The following is a 13,924-nucleotide window of genomic DNA, read 5'->3' as shown; positions in this document are numbered from 1 at the left end:
TAAGGGTAAGGGACGTGACGTTTCCGAACAACGTGCACTTGCCGGTTAGCGAATCACAACACACTGGGCCAGCTAACCAATCTGAGCCCATTGCGTATTTTTGAGGGGTGGGGGGTGGGGTGGGGTGCTTCATAGAACCCGGAAATCATCCGACCGTTTTTACAAGGAGGGACAGAGCAGTGTAGAATAATGGTTAAATATGTGAAAAATAATGTGAATTTTTAAAAACGAAGCATGAACACATGTTACAGTGCTCCCCACAAACACAATCAAGCCTTCGAAAAAAGGTGTTTTACCACCCTTTAAGGGGTCATAGATTGGATTATTTTATTATTTTATAATGTTTCCTGGGGTGCCCTTATAATGTTAGTATGATTTTAACATCAAAAATTGTCATAATTTATAAATATATGGCATTTTTCCAAGCCTAATTTTAGCCTCTGCTTTGAATGCTCTGTTTGAAGGGGCGTGTCTGCTGTGAGACTTCAGTGTAAATGCCCAGTGCTGTGATTGGCTGTGAGACTTCAGTGTAAATGCCCACTGCTGTGATTGGCTGACATGTTTGCATATGAAATAGCTAGTATTACATGTGGAACTCTCTCTAAAACTTTTGCTACGTTTTTACCATAACAGCTATCGAGATTAAGGAATCGTGAAAAGTATTGATCATAATGATCTATTCCCATCACATGAAAGGTTGCAGTGATGAGCATTGAGCAGATGATGGACAGTCTGTTGATCGCGTATGAAATTACACCTCTGGCTTTCACCAAATAACAATGCAAACACGATGTAAATACAGTAAGAGCTTCGTTGTACTGTACATTGTAACAGCATCATGATTTTGTGATGGCTGATTTCAACGAGTTTTGGCAAGTGTCCAGATAAACTCGCGCTGTTTGATTGACAGCTTGGGCAATTGGAAAGGGATTGTTCTTTGATCGCTTTCTTTATATAATTTAATCACAGTTTAAATAAGATTATTTTCATCCTACTAAGAGAGAAACAACATGAAGTTGATCGTTTAGTCACTGGCTTGATTTACTGATGCATAAACAGTATTGAACGATATTTTGAGAAATAATCTGTCTGAACTTGAATAATTACATCAGAAATCACTGATCACAGATCGGACATTAAAATAAACATGACTACTTGCATGCTTGTGGCGTTGCTGGCAGATCCATACCGTAAAAGTCTGTTTGCAAAGCCTCCGCCAAAATTTACCAAATAATCCACAGTGAAATACACAGAATACAAACAAATAATGCTCTGCTGAGACATTCACATTGTTGGGGGAAAAAAACACTATCCTAGCATTAGGATCGTTTGGAAGGTAATGGTATCCTGTATCGATCATTTCTCGTTCTGATGTCACTGTTCACTAACGCTCCAGTAGGTGGGGCCAAAGCTGAAGTGTGACGTCGTTTGCTGGCTTTGGTTTCAATAAGAGCAGTTTTTGGAATAACAATAAAGTTTTGAGTTTTGAAACTTACAGGGTATTTTTATAGTATAACAAACTCTTAACTGTCAAAAGATCAAGGAACATTTGAATTCTCATTCTATGACCCCTTTAGGGACATGCAAGTTTGATGCTTTGGCTTTTTTTCCATTAGAGAAAGAAAACATATATTAAATAACTGGCCTTGATATGAATTACCCCTATATTGCTTGTATTTAAAAAAGGAAGATCACACTAACATGTCATATGTTTTAGGTAACTGGGCTCAGTATGAATTACTTGTAAATGTCTTGCATAAAGAATGTAAATCACAATTTTGCAAAAAAGCAATATCACACTAACATGACATGTTTTAACTGGCCTTGATATGTGCTGGAGGAGACTTTACAGAGTGCTGAACTCTTGCATTGTCAAAACAAAGATCTTGTCTAAAAATTCATGCACCTCTTCATGGAAATAAATGTTGTGATGGTATTGACAATGCAAGAGTCCAGCACTCTGTAAAGTCTCCTCCAGCACATCCCAAAGACTTTCAATTAATTTAAGGTGCCAATTCATGTGTTAAATGATTCTTCATGCTCCTCTCAACCATTCTTTCACAGTCTGAGACTGAAGAATCTTGACCTTGTCATCCCGGAATATGGCCATGATGAGTCTTCCTACATGGTTGTTTAAGAAATGAAAAGCTACACACTCCATCAGTTAGGGTTAGAAGAAATGTTGCTAAACATATAACATGCTAGAAACATAATAATCACTGCAATAATGATCCAGTCATAGACCCTTAAGTATCTGCCTATTTAAATCCAAACAACGACTTTTTTTTTTTTTTGGCCGGGCAGTGTATTTGATATTAATATAGTATATTTCATGTATGATAAATAAATGCATGCTGCATAAAAGCAATATCACACAACATATATTTTAGATACAAGATACCACATGCAGTGATCATATCAGATGGCTTAATTAGTTTAGTAAATACTGTCATTATGTTTATTAAGTCATTTCAGAAAATGCATTGGGTAAGATATTTTGTTACTTTTACTGCCCCTGGGGTATCAGTTGACATTCTGCTGCTGCCAGTTTAGTGTCACAATTCACACACTCAGACCTGCTGTTGAGAGACTGAGCAAAAATTGTACGAGTCCTGCAAGTGCGTAAAGCGAGCTTCAGGGTGGGGTTGCACCAGCCAATCATAAGTTCATACTTAAATTGGAATGTCAAGTCCACAACAGAAGCTTAGTAACAACAAGCTGGTTTGTAACTAAGGGTGTGTTCACAGATGGCATGTTTGGCTCGATTAAAACAAACTCTGGTGCGACCAACCAAAAACAGGACATGATGTCACAAGACGCAACCCTAAAAAGGACATAATGCTCCTGTTTTTTCTCGTGATGTCGTGATGTTGCTCATCACAGTTCGGTACAGGCATCAGAACTGCGTCTCCTCACAGCAGATCTGTGTTTGTGTGTGTGACAGAGGGATTCCTGCCACGGTTTTGACTCCTTTACACATTTATAAGCTTTTCACGAGTTCTCAGCTGGTCAAAATACCATCATAGGTAGGTTACACACACACAACGAGCGCATTTATTCCAGAACACAGCATTGTTTCGGATGTTCGACAAGTTCCGTCGTGAAATAAAAGCCAACCAATCAGGTTGTGAACGTATCCCTATGCCTTTAGGCAGGGCCGTTTCTAGGCATAGGCAAACTAGGCGGTCGCCTAGGGCGCAAACAGCTGGGGGGCGCCAGTGAGAGCCCCCACCACACCAAAATATTTTTTTCTCGCCCAAGCGAGTGGAAGAAAAATCCTTATTTTTTGACATTTCCGATAATGCACTATATACTATAATGTATATTTGCACTAAGTGCCTGTCTTTTTGGCAAAAAGACGCCCACCACTAAATATCTACAGTGGCATAGGTCGTAAGGTGTGAGGTGCTTGAAAGTAGCTTTTGATGCGTTCGACCAGAGAAAAAAGGACTTTGGTTCGACCCGAGTTCGAATCCGCCTTTTGTCGAACTCGCTCTTCTCCCTTTTCCCAACACATGAGATGTAAAATGTATAGCCTAACATAAGGTCTCTAGCGTTATATTTTGTCAACGAACTAAAATTGAAATTGTGATATGGCTTTGTGCCTTTATAAAACAGCACAAGACTTTAATTAAGTAGCCTATATAGGCATTCTGTTTGTGCTGCGTGATTTAAAGAAAAGTGCGCACTTTGCTCATGCGATCAGCATGGTGATCTGGTGTTTTCTGGTGAATAGGAATTCAATTCAAGATTTCAATAGGAATCTTGCCTAGGGTGCCAAAAAGGCTAGAAACGGCCCTGCCTTTAGGTTTGGTATCTTTATGTTCCGTGTTAAAATGCCAATGTGAATGCTAAGCGGACCAGGACACTTTTTTTTTTTGGTCTGGACCAAATGAACTGAGCGAACTGAACTACAAGTGTGAACACACCCTAACTCTGTACTTTATTCGCTTGCAGCATTTGTTTTTTAAGGCAGAACGTATAGGTCGTAAACTCTCCGTAAAGTAATGCGTAGTCGCATAATATGACATTTACCCTGACCATTAATGATCCGATAGCAGCCTTTAAATACGCAAGCAGAAGTTGTGTTGAAATGCCGGAAATGGCCCTGTCCCAAATGTCACATTTCATGTGCACTTGCGGTCATGTGGACTTACAATGGCCAACGCGTGTGCGTGTCAAGTAAGTCTACAAGACCGTAGGTTGTTCCATTTGTCATTTTAGGTTTCAGAAGTCTGCTCCGGAGCAGTCAAAAGCGGTTTTACGTCATGAAAGTGTGTAAAATGTAAGCGAGTGTAAATGTCAAAATGATCATTTATGTCTAAAGGATTGAAGTCTGTCAGGTAAAACAAGAGCTTACTGATGCAGATCATTCAGTCTGCTATTTACTTCCTACCATTACTTCTAGTCGGAGGCTTCCGAAAATATTTAGTTTATACGTAGAGTTATGCTTCAACTAAGTGTAATGGTGCAACACAAAACTATTTAGTAGTGCGTAAGTTGTGAAAGTGTGAAAAAAAGACTCTTACCCATAGTTCCCCGTAGAGATGCCACCCGGGACATGTTGCCCACTAAGGATATGGCGGCCTTCTGTAGGCCCAAGTTTGCAGATTTCAGCAGAGGGGAAATGACAGGCAGGCCTTGCAGCTTCTCTATGATGGTTTGACTCACCAGAGTGGACACCTGTGGCAGACATCCAATCAAAATATAATTTTAACTGCTTTTCCTTAAGCAGAGCATTTGAGGGGTTTTAAAATCAAATCTAAGGCTTTTTAAGACCCTTTTTATGACCTGCACAAATACAATTAACACCATACGGGCAGGGTAGGGTAATGTCTATGGTAACATATTATGGTAGCATATAACATAAGCACCTCTGATGCTCTTCTGTCATTTTTTTACCGAAAATTTACGCTCTAGTGTTTCAGTCTCTAGTGTTTCATCTCCATCTAATGGTAGAACACAGTGTTTTAGTCATTTTCATGGATCCGTGTGAATAGGGATCGTTTTGACAATGGTGCCGTCGTCTGTGCATGGAAAACTCAAAGGAAAACTTCTCAGTTTTAAGCATATTGTTGTCGTGTAAACGTACCCTTAGTTGGAGATTTCATTTTAAGGTCTATATTAAAAGAGTGAATATGTGGATTATAACTACTGCATAAATATAATTTAGTACCATAAAATCCCCTAAAAATACAAAATATTAAATAAAAAACAAACATTATTGAACTAAAAAAATAAAAAAATAAATAGTACATTCATTTCATTAAAATAAAAAAATGGTTTTTGACAGCCATGTGAAGAGCACCAGAGGGTTAAACCATAAAATGACTGAAAATAATATTTCAACAAATTTACAGCTCAAATAATGCAGGTTGACAAAAACAAAAAGTTTCATAAAATGATAAACCTCACATTTCAGTCTTCAAACCATTTAGTAAGAAAAGGTATGGATGTCACTAGTTTGCAGGTATGGTAAAAACACAAAGTAAACATTGTCATAATTCAACAACAGTAGTTCATACGGAATCACTAGGCAAGTATTTGCAGTATTTATAGATTGCAAACTGCTCTGAAACCATGAGCCGCCATTTTAATATGCTCTCGTTCATAGAGATTTTTAGATGGATACCGAGGCTTTTTAGGTTGTGTGGAATCTGCAATCTCTGACCCAGTTTGTTTGCTGGCTGCAATACGCTGAGTTTCCTGCCAACTGGCATCCCGGGGGTGTCGAAATACTATTGGGTGAAGTGGCAGTGGGCGGAGTCACACAGACCAAAACAAAAACAGACATTCTGACACGGAACGCACATTTCAAAATAATATAACTGGCTGTAGAAGTGTTTTTCAGAGAAACGAGTATGTCAACTTAGCATGTTTCCTAAATATCTGCAAACATATTAAAGTTACATACAGCACCTTTAAATCATAGCCTTTTGAAGTTTAATAATCACATTAAGCCATATTGCGGTTACTGTTTTTTGTCCCCAAACTTCTTCAAATTACATTTCTTATACCATTTCAGATATTTAAGACTTTTTATGGCCTTAGCTTTAATACAACTGATTTTACTCGGCTGGGACCGTGTCAAGTTCAATGTCAACTGTATTCCGTGTATCAGCACATACAGGGCTCTTTGAAGCTGTGAGGTTCTGCAGAGCTCCACAGCACGCCTCCAGAGTGGCTTCTTTCTGACTGAAGCCCAGCAGAGACAGGTACAGCTGCAGAGACTTCTGGTGGTACAACCAATTCACTCCTTCAGGCTCATCCACCTCCATGGCTGAGAAGCTGAGCGCCTAATCACAAAAAGGAGTGTGAATGTATTAAACACACCTTTTAAAAGCTTAACAACTTGGTTCAGGCTAGTTAGTGTTGTTTGGGTCACTTCTACACACACACAAAAAAAAACCTCTTTGGCTGAACATGATTCAATCATGGACAGTGGTTCCACACGTTGGAACCATGTTATCTCAACTCAAATACTTCATATGTTGGATGAACTTAAGCGAGATGAGTAAACTCAATCAAAATTAGACACGTCCAAATAACTTAATTCAATCGGTTCCAAATAACTTGATTTAGTCGTGTCCAAATAACTTGATTCAGTCGTGTCCAAATAACGTGATTCAATTGTGTCCAAATAACTTAATTCAATCATGTGGAACCACTGTCCATGATTGAATCATGTTTAACCAAAGAGTTATTTTTTTGAGTATATCATGGCAATGAGCAGAAAGTATTGCTGGTTGGAGGACTAGTTCACCCAAAACATATATTTTAGTCTGTTTCTTCTGTGACTTTACAAATCTTGAAAATTCCAGAAGCCTAATATTTATCCTTTTGTTTTACACAGAAAGTCATACATGTTTGGAATGTAATGAGTTTTCATTTATGGGTGATCTAATCCTTAAAGTTCAGTCAGCATCCCATGACCAGCATTTAAAACATACTGCATGTTAGTTGTGTCATCAGGAACAGCTTGTACCCTTTGAGTCTTGGTTCTCTTGGGGCTGAAGATGCTCATTTTGTTTTTGTTCTCATGTGGGCTCACGTCAGGGCTAGATAACTCTGTGAAGTGATCAGGAGCCTCTTTCTCCAGCTGGTAGCTCAGGTTATGGAGTATACAGACACAGTTTTCCACTGACTGCTCCCCGCATGACATAAACAGAGAACAAGGACACAAAGGTCAATTTTAGCTTGTTGCACTACATTTTTGGCAATATTCTGGAGTATTCTGGTTGAAGTTAAAATTCTATGAATATGCTTGACCCTACAAAGCCTGCTGTATCATATTTGATGTGCAAAAAAAAAAAAAGGCCTATAGATTTTCAACATGATCAAAACTTTATTGTACTTTATTACATTCCTTCTATCATCTGATTGATAGTTTTCTTAGCAAGTAAAAGGCCTTTTAGTATTTCAGTATAAAAACACATACATTTAGTGTAAAAACATCCCACTTCAGATCATGGTTCACATGTCTTTTTGCTGTGAAAACTTTTCTGATTTTTAAGTAAATATAAGAATAACTTTTAAATTGTTAGTAATATTTCAAGACAATTACTGAACTGAAACACCTTAAGTTTACTTCTTTTTTTAGAATAAACGTGTTAAAATGTATCAAATATGATCCATCAGGCTTTTGAGGAAGGTTTATTTGTTCATCTCTCGATCATCATTGCATTGTATTTCATTAAATGTTTTGCCCATCAATAAAAACTACAGAGCTTTGATCATAAAATTGCATATTTTTGCTCAGTTTGGGCCTCTGAATAAAACTGATGTGGATTTTTTTGTCCTCGAATATGAGCTCAATATTCTCCTATATCATACGATATGAACCATAAAATCTGGATGCATCAAATATTATAAATATTTTTTTAAATTGTGCCTAAAGGTTCATTAAACAACATTTTCTAAATATTATTTTATATGTCAGGGTTTACAGGGTTAATAAAAGTAAAACCTATTTAAAAAAAAAAAAAAAAAAAAAAAAAAAGTACTTGAAGCGCTATTAATATACACAGCACATGGCCAAATGTTTGTAGACACCCCATTTTAATAAACCACCACTTAATTTCCGTCTTAATTCTACAGCATACGATATCGTTTTACATGTACATTTATTACATAATTTTAGAGGTTAAATAAATTTTAAAGAAACTTGTGCTTCCAACTTTGGGACATTGTTTTTGGTATCCGCATATTTTTCCATGTAGAGTAAGAGCTTGCAGATCATGCAGAAAAAAATTAAAGCATGATAACCTTATCATCTGGCTCTCCTCTATCCATCTGAGTCTGAATATACGTCATGAGAGAGTCGATAAGTCCCGTGCAGTTCCTCATAGATATCCTCTCCTTATCGCTGGCGCAGCTGAGGTTTCTGTGAGAGCACAACCAAAACTTAGCATTAAAACAAACATTACTTTTCCAAATTATCCTTAGAAAACAAACAACACACTTGGTTATATGTGTGCCAGTCTGTAATGTCACAGTTATCAGTCCAACCCAAGTAAACAAACATCTCGTGATATGCCTCTGATAAGAAGAAAGATAGGTAATACAACTTTGGTATGAAAACATGTATGGCACAACACGACAGCTCTGAGAAATCTGCTGTAGATTAACACAGATACATTTTAAGGCATCACACAGATGAACTCAACTGCAGTTTAGTGTTTCTAAGCCACTGCACATGTGAGGAATTATTGTGAGTTAAAGTTAGCAGACCATGATTGTGCTGGAGGAGTGCTTCTATTATGGTTTTATGGATATTACCTTTCATGTAGTGTGTAATATAGCTGTTTGTGAATGTAAAAGGTCTGGGAAGTTTCAAAGATCAAAGTGCACGATAAATGGAGTGATTGTCTCTCAAATGAAAGAGTCGATTTTGAACTGCCTGAAATGAGTCATTAGTAATTACAGTCTTACTTCCTGCCCAAATCTACATATGTTTGTAACTAATGTGCATAATGGCAGTCTATGGTATTTATTGGCTGCCCGTGAACAATGTCTACTTTGACCCTCAAACACTGTAGCTGTAGCTGAGACTGGAAGAGTTTGGTTCATGTTGTCGACACGTCGAGAAGACGCTGTTTTCTGCAATGCGTAAGCAAATCCACTTTACATGCACTTCCAAAGGACTCGCGCTTGAATGAAAAAGGTAAAACCGATGCAATTGTTACTGTTTGTATCACTGTTTATCAAGTGCTGAGGAAGATCCAGAGCTTAAATTCAGATATGGTAATTGGCATTTTGTTTCCGACGCGTGCTGTAAGCGGTAGACCAATCACAACAGACTGGGACATCTGACCAATCAGAGCAGAGTAGACCAATCACAACAGACTGAGTCATTTGACCAATCAGAGCAGAGTAGACCAATCCCAACAGACTGAGTCATCTGACCAATCAGAGCAGAGTCGACCAATCACAACAGACTGAGTCATTTGACCAATCAGAGCAGAGTAGACCAATCACAACAGACTGGACCATTTGACCAATCAGAGCAGAGTAGGCTTGTGGAAAGGAGGGGTTTTAGAGAGTCTGAATTAGACATGTGCCGGTATTCGGTAATGCGATAAATTGCGGTAATGAATATGCACGATATTGTTATCGCGGGCACTTCAAAATACCGTGAAAAATAATAGATAAGAATTTATATTTATAGAACGCGCATTAGCTTATTTTCCATCAACCGCTTAAACAAACACTGCGTATATGCTGCGCGAAACACGTGCGCACTCTGATGTAGACAATCCCCACATGAAGCACTGTGTGCATGCGGCACAGTGCGCACTCTAGTCTAATGTAAATAATCCTCACATGGAGAAGAAGCATGGCGGAAGGAGGAACGCTGCCGACGATTTATCCCCCTTCTAAAAGCAGGGCTGTCAACTCTACGCATTCAGTGTGAGACTCACGCAATTTACACTTTTCACACGCTTTCGCCCCACACATCCATTTTCTCACGCAGAGAAAAATCACGGAGCAAAGAGGACACTGACACCGACAGACTGGACAGAGCAGGTTACTTTTGATATGAAAAAAAAAAATTTTATAAAAAATTACGAAATTCAGACAATAAATACCGTTTTGGCGCTTGTAAATGTGACGTGACCGATCGCTGTAGCGCCTCAGTTCAAGCAAACCGATCCTCTGTTACTTTTTATTTAAAGATACAGTACAACTTACCGAAAGGTATTTATGCCTCATACATAATATCGATCAATCAGTGTTTTTCAACCAAAGAGGTCAATAAAACTGCAGGTGAACAATTATGTCACAGAACGTTACATTTACCTCAGGAAAGCCATTTAATGACCAACACGTTAGTTGAGTAGAAAAAATAGCTATAGAGAGGAGTATTTTGCTAAATATGTGCACTATATTACATTTGTATTATATTTTTACTTGTGTCATAATTTATTATAATGAAAACTAAATTGTATTTCATTTAATTTGTTAATTTTTAACCTTTAATAATTATAGCAATTAAAATATCGTGATAATACCGTATACCGTGATAAAAGCTCAATCAATTAATCGCAGCATGAAAATTTGATACCGGCACATGCCTAGTCTGAATCCTTTATCAAACCGTTTTAGACACTGAGAAAAGAGGTCATGCCGGAATGTATGAGAAAATGTAAGTATTTTTTAACTTGAAAGCATGTAAACATTGTAGGAGACACCAAAACAAAAATAGCAACCTTTATAATAGCTTAAAAGAGGCACTTTAAAGCACTTAAAATATTCTATTCATCATCTGTTCGGATATCACATGCCCTTGGACTCAACAGTCAGTCTAGAGGACTCAGACAGTGCAACTCTCACCTGAAACAGCCGGTGGTGTTGTAGAAGACCTCGTCGTCAATGTGTTTGTTGGTGTTGCTGTCAGTCCAAACGTTGTATGGCACCACAATGCTTTCTGTAAGCAGAGGCATGGCGTCCCTGATCAGCTCTGGCTTCAGCGCATCAGCCGAGGACAGATTCCACAACAAACCTGAACAGATCCGACACCAAAGGTCACACTGTATCCTTCACAATGTTCTTTTTAAATAGCTTTTGATAAACACATTAATATCAAAACACAAAACCAAACCGCGTCACTTTCTTTCATGTTAACAATAAAGGACACCATTAACATACAATGTGATGAGGTGTTCTTTCTGCCCGTATTTTGAAACAAATTTTTGACTCAGTTGGAACATGTTTGGTGTTTTTTCAGAATAAATGCTTGAGCACAGGGACTATTCCTGATAGCCTAAAACAAGCTACTGTTACACCTCTTCTCAAGAAACCTTCACTTGATGATAGGGATTTTAATAATTTTTGACCTATCTCGACACTTCCTTTTATTACAAAAGCATTGGAGAAAATGGTTCTCATTCAACTCCAGTCTTTTCTTAGCTCAAATCAAATTCTTGAAACTTTCCAGTCTTTATTAAGGGTTTCGGATGATATACTGTTAGCGACTGACTCTGGTGACTCTGTGATCCTAATACTGTTAGACCTAACCTCGGCTTTTGATACAGTTGATCATAAAACTCTCTTAACCCGACTAGAATATTTTGTGGGCATCCAGGGAACTGTCCTCAGTTGGTTTAAATCTCTGTTAAACTGGGTAATTTTTCTTCCTCGCCTGCTCTACTCTCCTGTGGAGTGCCACAGGGTTCAATTCTCGCACCCATTCTTTTTCACTGTATTTACTTCCTCTGGGCTCCATTTTCAGAAAGCATTTCAGAAAGTGTATCATTTCACTGCTATGCAGATGATACCCAAATTTATTTGCCTCTGAAACGCAACAAACATGCTGCTCTGAAATCTCTTTTTGCATGCCTAGATGAAGTGAAATTGTGGTTTTCTCAAAATTTCTTATTTCTGAATGAATCCAAAACCGAGGTTATAGTCGTTGGCCCCATGAAAACTTTAAGAGCAGTAACATTGACCTGGATTACCTTTCTCCTTCTACTTCATCATGCATTAAGAACTTAGGTGTTTTCTGGGATCAGAACCTCAAATTTGAAAAACAAATAAATGCGGTGATTAGTTCTTGTTTTTTCCAGCTACATCTTCTCTCTAAGATCAAATCCTCTCTTTCTGAGAAAACCTTAGAGATTGCTATCCATGCGCTCATTACATCGCGGTTGGATTATTGCAACTCCCTCTACTATGGCATCTCCAAATACTCTATTGCTCGTCTCCAATTAGAACAAATGCTGCTGCAAAGTTCCTCAAAAGAAAACGTAAATTTGATCATGTTTCTCCTATCTTAAAATCGCTGCACTGGCTACCTGTGCATTTTAGAATTGAGTTTAAAATTCTTCTCTTTGTTTTTAAATCCGTAAATAATCTGGCACCGAGCTATTTGTCCGAGCTACTCTGTCCACACAATCCCACACGAAACCTGAGGTCTGGTGATAAGAGTCTTTTGTCCGTCCCCAGATCACGGTTAAAGTATAGAGGAGACAGAGCCTTTGCTATTGCCGATCCTAGGCTGTGGAACAGCCTTCCGGTTTACATCAGAGAGGCTCAGTCTTTAACTGCTTTTAAATCTTCTCTTAAAACCTATTTTTTTCTTTAGCTTTTAATTCATTGTGAGTTTTTGTCATGAACGTGTGGTTTGTCCTTGTTCTTCATCTTGTGTATTGTTCAGCACTTTGGTCAGCCTTGTATGCTGTTTTTAAATGTGCTATACAAATAAATACAAACTTGAAACTTGATGAGGACATACGACAACAAATGACACACGACACATTAAAATGTTGAACCACAGGAAGGAGTCGAGTGAGAGTGGCACATCTTACCAGTGAGTTGTTTCTGGGTTTCTGCTACGCTGGTGTTTCTGAGCAACGTCAGAATGGCTTCTAGTCCTTCACATCTTTCCACCTCAATCTTGTTCTTTTCGTCTTTAAAAACTATGTTGCGCAGTGCAGAGGCGGCTGTCTGTTGCAAGTGGAAATTGTCACTTTTCAGCAACTGAATCAGAGCAGGAATCCCTGCCAACCGCCAAACCTTTTAGTGAAACCAAACAACACTTATTAGTAAATTATTTAAATATCATTATTCATAAGTACATTTAAGATGGACAGATGGATGGATAAACGGATACACTGATCAGCCACAGCATTAAAACCGCCTGCCTAATATCAAGTAGATCTCCCTCTTGCTGCCAAAAAAGCTCTGAAATGTCGAGGCATGGACTCTACAAGAAGGTGTCCTGTGGTATTTGGCACCAATACATTAGCAGCAGATCCTTTTAAGCCCTGCAAGTTGCGAGGTGGAACAAACGTGGATCGGATTTGTAGGTCCACCACATCCTAAAGATGCTCAGTCAGATTGAGATCTGGGGAGTTTGGATTCCATGGCAACACCTTGAACTCTTTGTCATGTTCCTCAAACCATTACTGAACAAGTTTTGCAGTGTGGCAAGGTGCATTATCCTGCTGAAAGAGGCCATTTTCATAAGGGAACACCATTGCCGTAAGGGATATACTTGGTCTGAAACAACCTTTAGGTAGGTGGTACGTGTCAAAGTAACATCCACACGAACCAGGAACCAGGGTTTCCAGCAGAACATTTCCTAGAGCACAACACTGCTGCAGACGCCCTGCATTCTTCCCATAGTGCATCCTGTTTGTCATCTTTTCCACCAACTAAACGATGCAAAAGGACCTGGCCATCCACCTGATCTAAAAGAGAATTCTTCTATTGCTCCATGGTCCAGTTTTGACACTCACTTGCCCATTGTAGGGTCTTTCGGCAGTGGACAGGGGTCATCATCTACTTTAAAATAGCTTGAATTTAACTCTACACCCTAGCCTCATTTAGTATATGCGGTTCTATGAATATGCAAATGAGCCCCGCCTCCACTCACTCACACCAGCTCAGAGATCCACTCGTTGACAATCACACGTTGATCTGA

At 38.6% G+C, this 13,924-nt stretch overlaps 1 protein-coding gene across 2 annotated transcripts in view; it reads right to left on the bottom strand.

The window, feature by feature from the left end:
* Positions 1-13,924, bottom strand: part of pkp1a (plakophilin 1a) — a 35,948-nt gene that overhangs the window by 7,161 nt on the left and 14,863 nt on the right. For both annotated transcript variants that reach the window (XM_084097953.1, XM_084097954.1), the window contains 6 exons: positions 12,807-13,014; positions 10,834-11,002; positions 8,266-8,383; positions 6,986-7,144; positions 6,129-6,296; positions 4,530-4,683 (listed from right to left, as the gene is read on the bottom strand). In XM_084097953.1, coding sequence (XP_083954079.1) covers positions 4,530-4,683; positions 6,129-6,296; positions 6,986-7,144; positions 8,266-8,383; positions 10,834-11,002; positions 12,807-13,014 — 976 coding nt within the window. The remainder of the gene's footprint in view (positions 1-4,529; positions 4,684-6,128; positions 6,297-6,985; positions 7,145-8,265; positions 8,384-10,833; positions 11,003-12,806; positions 13,015-13,924) is intronic.

Source organism: Abramis brama (assembly GCF_963993115.1).
Source record: "Abramis brama genome assembly, chromosome: 22".
Classification (NCBI taxonomy): Eukaryota; Metazoa; Chordata; class Actinopteri; order Cypriniformes; family Leuciscidae; genus Abramis; species Abramis brama.
The sequence above is the reverse complement of the archived record's forward strand: the minus strand, read 5'-3'. Positions and strand labels throughout refer to the sequence as shown.